The sequence below is a fragment of the Triturus cristatus genome, chromosome 12, assembly GCF_964204655.1.
Source record: "Triturus cristatus chromosome 12, aTriCri1.1, whole genome shotgun sequence".
Classification (NCBI taxonomy): domain Eukaryota; kingdom Metazoa; phylum Chordata; class Amphibia; order Caudata; family Salamandridae; genus Triturus; species Triturus cristatus.
Window position 1 is genome coordinate 427,051,260 of NC_140595.1, and position 12,826 is coordinate 427,064,085.

The window sequence follows — 12,826 nt, forward strand, 5'->3', positions numbered from 1 at the left end:
TGATAAGAAACTTTCTCTCACTACTGCCTCTGTCTCACAGGCAGACAGTAGTTCAAGCCTTGATCACCTCAAGGCTGGACTATGCTAATGTTTTGTACTTGCGGTACAAAAGGGGGTGGTGATGGACGGAGCATCAGAACCAATCAAACACTCACACCCAGTCAACAGATCTGGGTTTGATCCATCACCGTTCTTTAGCCCACTCTGCCACCCCAGTTCAGACATGGCCATATGCAAATCAGTCTGACCCTGTTCCTCATGGGAACAGTCCAGCCCGAACTGCCAAGCCATGCCTTCCCTGGACCGGAAAAAAGCTTCCTAGGACCGGTTTCTGGCATTTCAGCCGTCTTCAGCCAGGCTTGCTTGAATCCAGTGGCAAAGTGAGCAAGGGACTCACGTCTGAGCATACCCTGCCAACTTATGGCGAACAAAGCGGTACAAAAGGGGGTGGTGATGGACGGAGCATCAGAACCAATCAAACACTCACACCCAGTCAACAGATCTGGGTTTGATCCATCACCGTTCTTTAGCCCACTCTGCCACCCCAGTTCAGACATGGCCATATGCAAATCAGTCTGACCCTGTTCCTCATGGGAACAGTCCAGCCCGAACTGCCAAGCCATGCCTTCCCTGGACCGGAAAAAAGCTTCCTAGGACCGGTTTCTGGCATTTCAGCCGTCTTCAGCCAGGCTTGCTTGAATCCAGTGGCAAAGTGAGCAAGGGACTCACGTCTGAGCATACTTGGGCATTCCGAAATAATTATTAGGTCACCTCCAGATAGTGCAAAATGCGGCTGCTAAAGCTATCTTGATGGTCGGGCCTAGGACCCTTTTGGCAATTCACCTGAAAACTTTACACTGGTTATCAGTGAAAAACAGAATTGACTGTAAGTCGCTGGTGCTAGCTTTTAAGGCCTTGCATGATAGCGGGGCCCAGTATCTCAGAAAGAGAATCACTCCCTAATGTCCGGGTAGGACGCTAAGATCTTCGACCCAACATCTGTTAGTGGTGCCAAAATTTCTTCAAGCAAGGAAGGGAGGACGTTCCTTTCAGGTCACTGTAGGCAGATTATGGAATTCACTGCCTCTCTCCCTCAGACTTGAACCTGAACTCGTTAGTTTTAGACGCCAACTTAAGACCTGGCTGTTCCATCAATAATTTTGCCAGGCAGGAATGGAAGATTTCAGGATCTCTCTTCTCAAGAGGTACCTCTTTAGCACCGGGACACTCTTCTGAGTAGCCGTGCGCTTTACAAATCCCCCATAACATAACATAACATTACTAACCCTACAATGGAAGAGCACTGTTCTGGGGACTTGCAGAACATACTTTGAACTCTGAGCACTGTGTCCCGTGGCTATGGGTCATGTTGTAAGTTGTAGAAATAACTGAAGCTCCTAAATCTCATGGAAGTGTAGCCAAGTTGATTTTAAGTCAAGTCAAATCAGCCAGGGTTGAGGGTGCATTTCTAAGCACATCTAACCTACAAGCAGTAATTGTATTTCCTTTGCAGAGGGAGCACGTCAGGGAGCGACACAAGCATCCCGTCAGAGCATGAACTGCTACCAGGTAACATAGATGTTCTCCCATAGTTGCTGGCAGCTCTGCCACACTCAACTAATACACATATGGATATCAAATGGCCCTTCCATTGCAACGCATGGATGCTTAACCATCCTAGCATTTCAATGGAAGTACTGCTTAGGTAGACTTGCCAGCCAAACGACATTGATCATGAGCGATAGTTACAACACCAAATGGTTGTAATGTGGGCTGATGGAAAAAGCGAAGGACACCTAGGCTATGGCTGAGGAGGGGATGACCCATTACCTCTTTGTCTGTGGATTATTATGTATTTTTTTCATAATATCTAACAGACAGCTAAACATATCGCTGCCAGTCCTAAAACGTGCTTATGTAGTATTCCTCCAGCTATTGCTTAATTACCCTGACTGAACCAGAGGGGATATATGCAAAGCATATCTCATACATCTGCTACACTATAGGCCACAGAACCTCAAATTTTGCATTATTTACAAAAGGGTTAGCAAGGAATGTCTGACAATATGATAAGGTGATTCCCCAGGTGTTCCAGGTGTGTTTTAAATAAAACCTAAATGATTAAATGAGTAAACTAGTCCTATTGACTGCTTTCCTTCACACAGCTTCCTCAAATTGCTCATTTGGAATGTCTTCCACCAGTCTGATGAGCCCAAACTTGTGAATACTTTTCTAGGTGAAAAAATGATTTTCCTATGTGTAGATTTTTCCTTAATAACAACAGCCCTTTCTTTGGTTTTTTGAAAGACCGTTTTTTTTCTTTTTCATGGATGGCGCCCAAATCCTATGACTTTGTTTGTCTCCTAACCTTCCCAGGAGAATTGAGCTCCTTTCAGCTCCTGCTCCTCTGTTCACCCTCAATGTTGTGCAATGTTGGAATCAGACAGAGTCAAGGGGAGGGGAAGAAAGGAGAAGACAACTGCTCCGAATTATAGTGCATTTGTTGACTTTTCCAAAATTTTCATTAAGTCGAACCCAAGACTATGAAGGGAAAAGCTATTTATAGTATTCCACTCGACCTAAAAAAAGGTCTACTGATATGAGGGTCAAACTTAGATATGGAATGGAAAAGAGACTTTAATAATGAATTAATAATGACTCAGAGTGAGTGGCGTCAAGCAAGGGCCCCTCTCCTGTTTAAACTTGTATATCTCGAGTCTGCTCGCTTTATTTAACACGCATTAGCAGTTCTTTGCCTTATGGTTTTGGCTTTTGTATATAGAAGAAAGGTTTTCAAGCTTGATAAATACTCACAATGGATCCCAAAGGGATGGCAGTAGCGTGTGCTTACGTTCTAGTTACAAAGAAGTTGGCCCTAGTGCTGCCCGTGCCGCACCCACACCTGGGTTTTATGTCAGTAAAGCTTGGTAAATACAGATTCATTACACAAGAGACAAAAGAAGTGGCACTGTCTTGGGTTGAGAGGGGAAAGAGGCCAAGAGAGAGTAGTCTAAAGAAGAGGGAGCATCACACTGCCGAGGTGTATGCAGTGCAGGGTTCTCGAAGGCAGAAGAGCAGGGTTCAGATTTGATGGAAGCAGCAAGGTCAATCTGACAGGAGCAGTGACAGGAGCCGCTCATTCAAGAAGAGAGAGCTTGGTCCAGAGCACGAGCAGTGTAGGGTCAGGCATAGGCAAAGAAGACACTAAGGGCCAGATTTACCCAACTTTCACTCAACGCAAAGCAGCGCAGCAAGACAACTAGCTGTGCGGTGTAAAAGGGAAGAAATGCACCATATTTACCAATATGTTGTGCATTCCTGCCCTCTGCCTGCACTGTTTCACAATCTGCTGCCTAGCACCAACGCAGGCACCGTGTCATCGTACAGGGGTGCCGGTGTTGCAGGATTGTTTTTGTGCTGGAAGGCGCACCTTCCTGCACAAAAACAATCCTCAGAGGCATTTTCCTCTTTCTAAGTGAAGAGTAAACAAAGAGAAGAAATAAAGATATTTTTCCTCATTGCGCCTCCTGTGGGAAGGCGTAGCAGTTTTACGCATTCCCACGTTTACTACTCTTGGCAAATTGGGGTATGCGCATAAATCCATGGGTGGAACGCATGGGAACACCCACACTCCACCTATGGAACGCCTTCCCTAGGCAGAGTAATACTCATGATTCATCAAGCATGGGATCTTTGTGAAATCTGACTTCAGGATTGCATTGCCATAGCAACACCGTGCATGATGCAAAGGCAACACAACCCCTTGAAAAATCTGACCCTAAATTTCTGGAAGGGGCACAGATATTTAGAAGACCCGTACCAGGATATCTGGCTTGACTCTGAGAGCCAAAGCACAAGCTGAGCTATCAAAAAGTGCACACTAGACACCAAATATCACAAAAAACATGAAACATTAAAACAAACCCCAATGCCAAGATGCCATTGCCAGGATTACCCAAGACATGTCAGATTATCATGTTCTTAAATTATAGAGCATGCACTTTAATTGAACATCTCAGAGAAATAAGACTAAATGTAATTGGAGGCGAGTGTAGAGGCTGCCAGGGGAGAGTCTCCCAGTTTGAACAACAGAGTGAAAACCGAGTACTGTGGAGAAGGTACATAAGGCTGAACTTCAAATGCTTGCCAAAGTAAACAAAGTTAACATTGAAAACAGTGGTGCATTTGAGACTTTTGGCTGTTAACCTTGTACAAAGTGTAGTGCTATTAATTATTTCCACTTCTAGTTATACAGTTTAGCATCTGAAGTGTGATGTTATTTATGAAACAAGTTTAGAGGTTCCAATGAAGTCCTCTTTATATGGGGTGCTGTTCCCAAGTGTGTGGAGTCAGATTTGTAGGGCTAAAAGCAAAGTGTGTCTCTACTGTTAACATTGTCATGTACTGACAGATAGTCAGGCCTATGATCTTTAGTGGGAATAATTCATTGTAAATGTAGCTGTTGCTGGGAAGGCCTAATTCAGAAAGAAGATAACAGAAACGTGTTTCTGTTCATACCATCGTTTGGCAGATCAGATGTAAATGGTTTTGCTGCAATGCTGATTAACAGATTTCTTCCACAAATAGCAAACATATAAAAAGTTTCCTCAGCTGATAAGACCACAGTCCATGTTAGTGAAGTAAAATAAAATTGCTAACTCCAGCTTCTCCTTGGAGGACAATACCTCTAAAAGTAGCTCAAGAAAACTGTAGGTAACCGGGATCAAAATTTGCTCCCAGGTGTTGATTTTGCTGTAAGATCAATTTATGGCAGCTGACGTATTTCCTTCAGAATTGGTATTTCCATGGTGTTTGTTCCTTAAATAATGTCTTTAGACTTCCCATAGCTCCACAAGTATTTGAAGTAATTAGTTTCCCCTCATCAACAGCTTCCCTCCAAAAAATTGGAGAACCTTCTGTGGTTGCTACTGCTATCAGTTTTTACACCAAATGAGTTGTTACAAACACCCTGACATTTAACCCCTTTGTTGACTCACATTCTGTACGCTCTACCCCATATTCCTGAATGCATTAAGATGCATAGGAATATACCTTTAAAAATGTGAAGCAGAGATGCTCCTCTAATGATCTCTCCTCAACCACAACTCTGATGGACAAAAGCTCATCTATTGACACTGGTTGCTCTACAAAGACAACCCTGGCAGTACATGCTGTCACTGTCACCAATCCTCCTATGGTGTTCCTTGTTACACCCGCTGAACTGCAGGCATTCAGTCCAAAGGGGCACTGGCATCTATCAGTGCTGTTCACACACATTGCATGTGCCAGTTTGCTTCTTCCACTGGGCAGCCAAATTGGAAGCTGACCCCGGGGACTTGCCATGTATGCCGAGGACGCTGATGCAAGCAAGGAAAAGGGGACCCCATCTTCTGATTTAGTAGTAAAAAAGCTATAATTGGGGAGAAGTGGGAACTTCAGATTATTGACAATAGTGCAGCAGGCACAAGGCCTGGGTGCCACTGCAACAGCTGCACTAGTATAGCTGTGCTTTTGGTTGACTCTCTCCCACCACCTCCATGAAGCCACTATGGCAGAGAGGTCCAAATGCAAGTACAGTCTTTTTTTGTGTGAGTTGTGTCACACCTGGAAACAGGTGTGAAAGGGAGCCTAGCTGGATAGGGTCATGCCTTGGGGCAGATTGTTTTTTAAATTGCACAAAAGGGAAAACAGAGCACAGCCACACTGTTGCTGTCTTCCCGATAGCTGGCGCTCATCAGGCTGCCTGATATTACACACACACATTTGCACCATAGGGTAACATGTTTTATGCCTACCCATATCTACCACTTTGAAATGGAACTGGGATTTAGACTGACCCTATGCGAATGATAGTGCTGCAGCACATCCGAATATGTCTCATTACATCGCGTTGCATTACATCGCGTGCTTTTACAACATGGTCTTTACAACGCCCGCGTGGTTAGTACGCGATGCATTTACATCGCAAGTCATTACAACGACTTGCAATAGGGGGCGCGCTGGACTTAGGAATAGTATTAATTACTATTCCTACTCCAGTTTTCGCAACAGTACGGAAGGAATTCATTTCCTATACCTCAGCGCCCCCTAGTGCAAGTCATTGTAATGACTTGCAATGTAAATGCATCGCGTATTAACAACACGGTCGTTGTAACTACCGCATTGTAATAGTAGCGCGATGTAATGATAGCGTTGTAAACGCTATTTCCCGCACATCCTGTCCCTGCTACAGAAAATAGTGAATGCCAAACTGAACCATTCCATGGAATTGGTTCAAGGCTAGCACTCTAGTCATTCCAACCTACGGGTAGAAAAACTAACATAATACTGTTAGGGTCCATATTATTTATGTTATACTTGGTTTTAATGTTTCTTTTAAGATTGACATACAAATATCAATGAGAGATGATTTTAAAACATGCCTCTTAGATTATTTAGGGAAAATGTATTCAGCTGCTTGGCATCTTGTATGCAATCTCTTGTTCGAATTCCAGTGCCAACCAAATATGTTTTTAATATCTACGGTTAGCAGATTGGATGGATAGATGCTGGTTTATGATTCTTAAAAGTTAATGTTGGTGTTGATAGTCTAGATTTAAGCTTGAGGATTTTTTTTCAGAGTATTTGAAGGTGATGCCCAGGGAGCAGATATATTTTATATTCCCCATTCGTATGCACCTTCATTTGTGACCACCCTGGAGTTGTTAGCAAGGATATTTCATGTGGCTTACTCAAATGCATTTTGATATTAAATGATTAATTTGCGAATTTTCTTTTGTTGAAAGCAATTATCAATTTGTTATGAAACTGGTTTTCAGGTAGATGCAAGGAGATTTCATGAAGCTTACTGAAATGTATTTTGATATTAAACAAATCATTTGCAAGCTTTCTTTTGTTGCAACCGTTTAGCAAATTTTTATGACGCTGGTTCTTTTCTTGTAGATGATTGCTAGCTTGTCTAACTGTGAAACAAGAAGTTCAGTGGCCATGATTGAGTGCTTGAGGAAGAGAACAGAAGAGGAGATTTTGAAGGTTACCAATGGGCTGGTATGTGATTTCAACATTGAACAATGCATTAAAGGCACTTTCTGAGATCACTTCTTAATACAGGAAGGGTGATGTAACTACAGATCAGGATAACTTTAAATCAAAAGATCTTATTTCTACACAGTACATGGCAAGGTCTCAATTCAAATTGATTGAGTAGTTGAACATTTACACTGTTGACTGCCACCCAAACGTTATGCCTCACTGTTTCTTTGTTGCAATTGTTAACCTGTGCTTACTCGACTTCTGGGTGTGGCCTTCTTACTCAATATATTTGAGAACTGTTAGTTGAAATCTTCAGTTCGAGGGCGAAGGAGAGGATGTTCTCTGCCATTGATGGTCCATGTGGGGTAGGTGTTTTCTCAGGTTAAACCGGGACAACTGGCAGACCTTTGTGTATAACGATCTCATGACAAATATGATGGTGAAACTGATACAAAGCTTAAAACCGAGAACAGTGCTCATGATGGAAATACTTGCCAACTACTAGAATCCATTCTGGGAAGCGCTTCCATAATGTTTCAAAATGCCTTTTTATTGCAGAAGTGGGACCTCTATTGCAAATCCACATAACCCTTCCCAGAAAGGAGTATTTTTGCATGTATTATATTGCACTCAACACTGCTTTGCAGCTCCTTCAGAGTCCTGAAAATCATGCACATTGGTTGTTGTCTCAGGGTGACAGGATGTGGCCTAGCAGTTGTGACTAGGCTCCCACCTTTGGTGTGGAGTTGAACTGATATGTTAAATGTTGGTCCACTTCTGTAATGTCACAAACAAGTCAAACGGTAATTTTCAAAAGTCAATATTTTTGACTTTTATATTGAAAAGCTTTTGTGTGTTGAGCACAATAACTCAACTACGTAGAGCTATTCCTCTTTCTCAGAGTCTTTGAGATGACCTTTCCCAGTTTTTTTACCTAACAATTGGTGCCATTCATCAGTTTTTTCCACCCAGCTCTCTTGTCCCTCTTCAGGAAGCATTCACTCCCCAGCGAAATAACTGATGCTGACTTGCTTATTGTATCAAAAAAGGAGAGAGGGGGGACCAGGAGCTGGTTAATGGTCCAGTGCCTATGCTCCGAAAAGTCAATGGGGTAATCACTAGAAGGCACTGTTCCGGGGTCGGTATGGTTGTTAGTCAACCAAGTCCAAACCACAACAAGAAGAAAGAAAAAAAGAAAAAGAGATAGATCCATGAGTCTTTGGTCTAGGGTGAGGTACTCTGGATGGGGGGAGACAGCAAAAGTGTCTCTTGTTGCCCTCACACACCCCGAGGGATGTCATGCTTCATCATCGGGCGGTGCTCCTCGTCGGGCCGGCGGTGCAATGCCCTACGGGTCCCCCGAAGGGTCTCTTTAGCGGAGATCTTTTAGAGAGCTGCCGATGGGTGCATGCGGGTATGTGGAGGGAGAGTACCGGGGTCAGTGGTGAGGGTAGTGTGTGCAAGGATAAAAATACCTAAGGGTTACCTGGGAGGGTATTTTAATAAAGAGGTACCCTTGGTACAATAAAAATCGTGAATAAATTGTTACTTTTTGAGACGTAATGTGTCTGTGGTAACTGGAGATAAAGGTCAAATGGTCGACATGTTTCGCGCCTTTTAGTGGTCAAAATGATCCCTGGCGTTTCATCAGGACCAGTAGAGGTGAATAGTGTGGGAGAGGTGCCCAGACTATGTGTAGTGGGAGGGGTGAAAAATCACCCTCTCACTAGGCAACAGGGGGGGGATGAAGTGTCTCCTAAACAGGTAGTGTGTGGAAAAGGAGTCTGTTGTGCCCCCTTTGCACTGGACCTAGACCAAAAAAGATAATAAATATAACACGGGAAAGGGGTTAAAATACATATGCGGAGGTGCCATGTAATTCGGCATATGTAGGCAGCAATGAGAGAAATCACACATTGCTTTGAGACAGTCACATTGTCATACATCAAAAGGCCCAGGCTACTCTCGAGTTCAGAGGAGCGGGCAGCTGTGGGTGTTGTCCCATGCCAGCCATAGGTGATAGGTATCGGGTCCCGGTGGCGGTCACAGAACCCAGCATGAAGGTCGCTGGGTAACTGCTGTATCCCGCGGGCCCCAACAACCTCCACCAGGCTGAGCAGCGGGCTCACCAGACGTGTGGTCAACTGGGAAAGTCATAGAGACATGTGCATCGCTACGGTAGATTCACAAACAAATCCGCAAATTCATCGCGGGTAAAATACACAGAGAGTGGTCTTACCTATAAAAAGAGTTGGGATTACTCCTTGAGTTAAAAGCGGCGTAGGAGGCCCACACCATCTAGGGCTGATAGCCGGTAATAATAGGTATCAGCAGGGAGTACCCGGTGGGTAAAGGAGACAAAGTAGAGCGTTAGACTTACTTACATAGTTGTCAAGGTTGAGCAGGGTAAAGACTTACGTTTTGAGCTGAATAGTTAGGTTGCCTCGAGGAATACTCACGGGTTGCTCAGGTGACGGCACTGGAAACCTGCCCGGTCCAGACGCCAGCTCGAAGGTAGATGAATTGACCTAGCCCGTGTTATTTAAAGAGTGAGGCCCATATTCGAAGGAGGTGCCTTCTTCCGGTAGTGAGGGAACGCTTAGTCATTGGGCCCGGAGCTGCACATGCGTAGTGAAACCCAAAGTCTCGGTATTCTATCGCGCATGCGTATTAGATTTTTTGCGCATGCGTGATGTGAGTGGAGTGTGATACTACGCGCATGCGGGCCGTGATGGAATCTCGGTGTGCTATTACCGAATTAGAGACTAAACGAAAAAGTGATCTAAATTGTATGTGGTATAGGAATGCCTCGGCTGTAACAGTGTGTCACTGCTTGCACATGACGGGCACACCCGGCTAGATACCAAGGTCGAGGGTATGTGAACAGTGTGGCGGGCCAGAGTTCCCTCGGGGGGTTAGGTGGCTGAGCGCTAACGGACCCCTATTGTGTGTCGGTGTAATAACCCCATTGTCCACCGGTTGATATAAAAAAATATAAGCAGTATCAAAAGTCAATTAGTGCGACTTCAAAAGGACCGACAGGTGGTTGTCTGAGTCGGGTTGAATGAGGCATAACTCAGGGCTGTATAAGCAATGGTTGGTATACCAATTGTTGTCTACTGCTTCAGTCAAGTTCCTGGAAGGAAATAGGGTTGTAGAATGGACAAGCCATGCACATTACGAATGTATTCAGATATTGCCGTATCATAGCTCGGACCATGGGATATCGTCATTGAGTCCCTGGGTATCTGTGTGTAGGCGGTACACCCAGCGTTGTTCACGTCTAAAGAGTGACTCACTGGTCCAGTTGGTATTAGATTCCAAGATGGTCCATTGGATCGCCTCACAGGGATGCCCCTTTTCCAAGAAGTGATTCGTCAACTTAGTGGCTGTGCGGGCTCGCCTGATGGTACTTTTGTGTTCACTGATCCTCGTCTTGATGGGTCTGGTGGTCATACCGACATAATGAAGTTCGCATGGGCACGAGATCAAGTATATACAATTAGTAGTATTGCAGTTCGTATGCTTCCGTTGTTCCCATTTGAGATTACCAAGTTGTAAGAATTTCGTGTGTCGTGTTGAGGCGCGGGCACTGCACGTGCCGCACGGGTAATGACCCTTCACTGCTGGGAGGTCCCAGAGGGTGTTCTCTTTCCTCACTTGTTTTGGACGTGGCCGTGTGTTGATCAGTTGGTCTCTTAAATTCGTGGTTCTTTTAAAGGCAAAGCGAGGTGTGGGGATGTTCAGTGCATCGCTGTTTAGGATTTTCCAATTTCGATTGATAATTCTTTTGATTTTGTTAGAGAGAGGGGTGAAGGTGGTGACACAGGTGATCAAGTTATTGGTATCGGGCTCTCTTGTTTCAAGGAGGCCCTCACGAGTGTTGTTCCTCGCCCGTTTTTTGGCCTGTTTGATCACTTTTACCGGGTAGTGCCTCTCTGTCAGGTTCTCAGTTAAGGTGTTGGCTTGTCTTTCAAAATCCTGTAGCTTGCTGCAATTGCTAACTCCAGCTTTGCGGATTTGTTTGTGAATCTACCGTAGCGATGTACATGTCTCTATGACTTTCCCAGTTGACCACACGTCTGGTGAGCCCGCTGCTCAGCCTGGTGGAGGTTGTTGGGGCCCGCGGGATACAGCAGTTACCCAGCGACCTTCATGCTGGGTTCTGTGACCGCCACCGGGACCGGATACCTATCACCTATGGCTGGCATGGGACAACACCCACAGCTGCCCGCTCCTCTGAACTCGAGAGTAGCCTGGGCCTTTTGATGTATGACAATGTGACTGTCTCAAAGCAATGTGTGATTTCTCTCATTGCTGCCTACATATGCCAAATTACATGGCACCTCCGCATATGTATTTTAACCCCTTTCCCGTGTTATGTTTATTATCTTTTTTGGTCTAGGTCCAGTGCAAAGGGGGCACAACAGACTCCTTTTCCACACACTACCTGTTTAGGAGACACTTCATCCCCCCCCTGTTGCCTAGTGAGAGGGTGATTTTTCACCCCTCCCACTACACATAGTCTGGGCACCTCTCCCACACTATTCACCTCTACTGGTCCTGATGAAACGCCAGGGATCATTTTGACCACTAAAAGGCGCGAAACATGTCGACCATTTGACCTTTATCTCCAGTTACCACAGACACATTACGTCTCAAAAAGTAACAATTTATTCACGATTTTTATTGTACCAAGGGTACCTCTTTATTAAAATACCCTCCCAGGTAACCCTTAGGTATTTTTATCATTGCACACACTACCCTCACCACTGACCCCGGTACTCTCCCTCCACATACCCGCATGCACCCATCGGCAGCTCTCTAAAAGATCTCCGCTAAAGAGACCCTTCGGGGGACCCGTAGGGCATTGCACCGCCGGCCCGACGAGGAGCACCGCCCGATGATGAAGCATGACATCCCTCGGGGTGTGTGAGGGCAACAAGAGACACTTTTGCTGTCTCCCCCCATCCAGAGTACCTCACCCTAGACCAAAGACTCATAGATCTATCTCTTTTTCTTTTTTTCTTTCTTCTTGTTGTGGTTTGGACTTGCTTATCCCAGATCTAAAAAAAGGCAATCACCAAGACAATCATGATAACAAAATTTGAAGTCTGGTTCTCCACCTACTCCATGTTCTCCAGTCCACCTCCTTAAGTGGTGGTAGGCCGGAGAAGATGGAATAAGTGGAGAATCATATTCCAGATGCAGTTATTGTGAAAGAGTGCCTCTTTTTGTGTGGTCACCTTAATTCTTTGCTCATTTGTATGCTGGTCACAGTCCGGGCAACAGAGTATAAAACATGGTAAAATTGGTTAACTCCTAAGTGGTCTACTTAATTTTCTAGGAAGGCCATATTATATGGCGTTGGAAAATACACCAGTGGCATAAATGTCAACAGTGGACTGCAGCACATCGGACAAAAAAACATGACTTTAGGCCTACCTGTGGAGCCTGACTCCTGCTGCTTTTAAAACTGCAGCCAAGCCTGTAAAAATAGCACTTTTTGACATGAAAGAATCCTACTTTTAAATAAGTCACTCATACGTAGACCTTGTATCGCACAAGTTAGGGTTCCTACTATGCAAAAGTGGTACTGATTATTGACAGGTACCCGCAGTGACTAGCTGCCAAATGTTATTTACAGTGTGAAGGGCTGTGGCAGAAAAAACTAAGTTCAAAATAAAATCATACGTCTGCTAAATTTGGTTCGGGACAAGCTGTCAGAATAATTCAACCACAATTGTTAATGTTTCTTAAAAGTGTATTTAGTGGTGAAGTCAGAATGTTTATA

At 44.6% G+C, this 12,826-nt stretch overlaps 1 protein-coding gene across 1 annotated transcript in view; it reads left to right on the top strand.

The window, feature by feature from the left end:
- The window catches only part of LOC146776058 (cocaine esterase-like), a 605,874-nt gene that overhangs the window by 416,773 nt on the left and 176,275 nt on the right, over positions 1–12,826 (top strand). Inside the window, exon 8 of the mRNA XM_085638256.1 lies at positions 6,943–7,047. Within this exon, the coding sequence (XP_085494382.1) occupies positions 6,943–7,047 (105 nt within the window). The remainder of the gene's footprint in view (positions 1–6,942; positions 7,048–12,826) is intronic.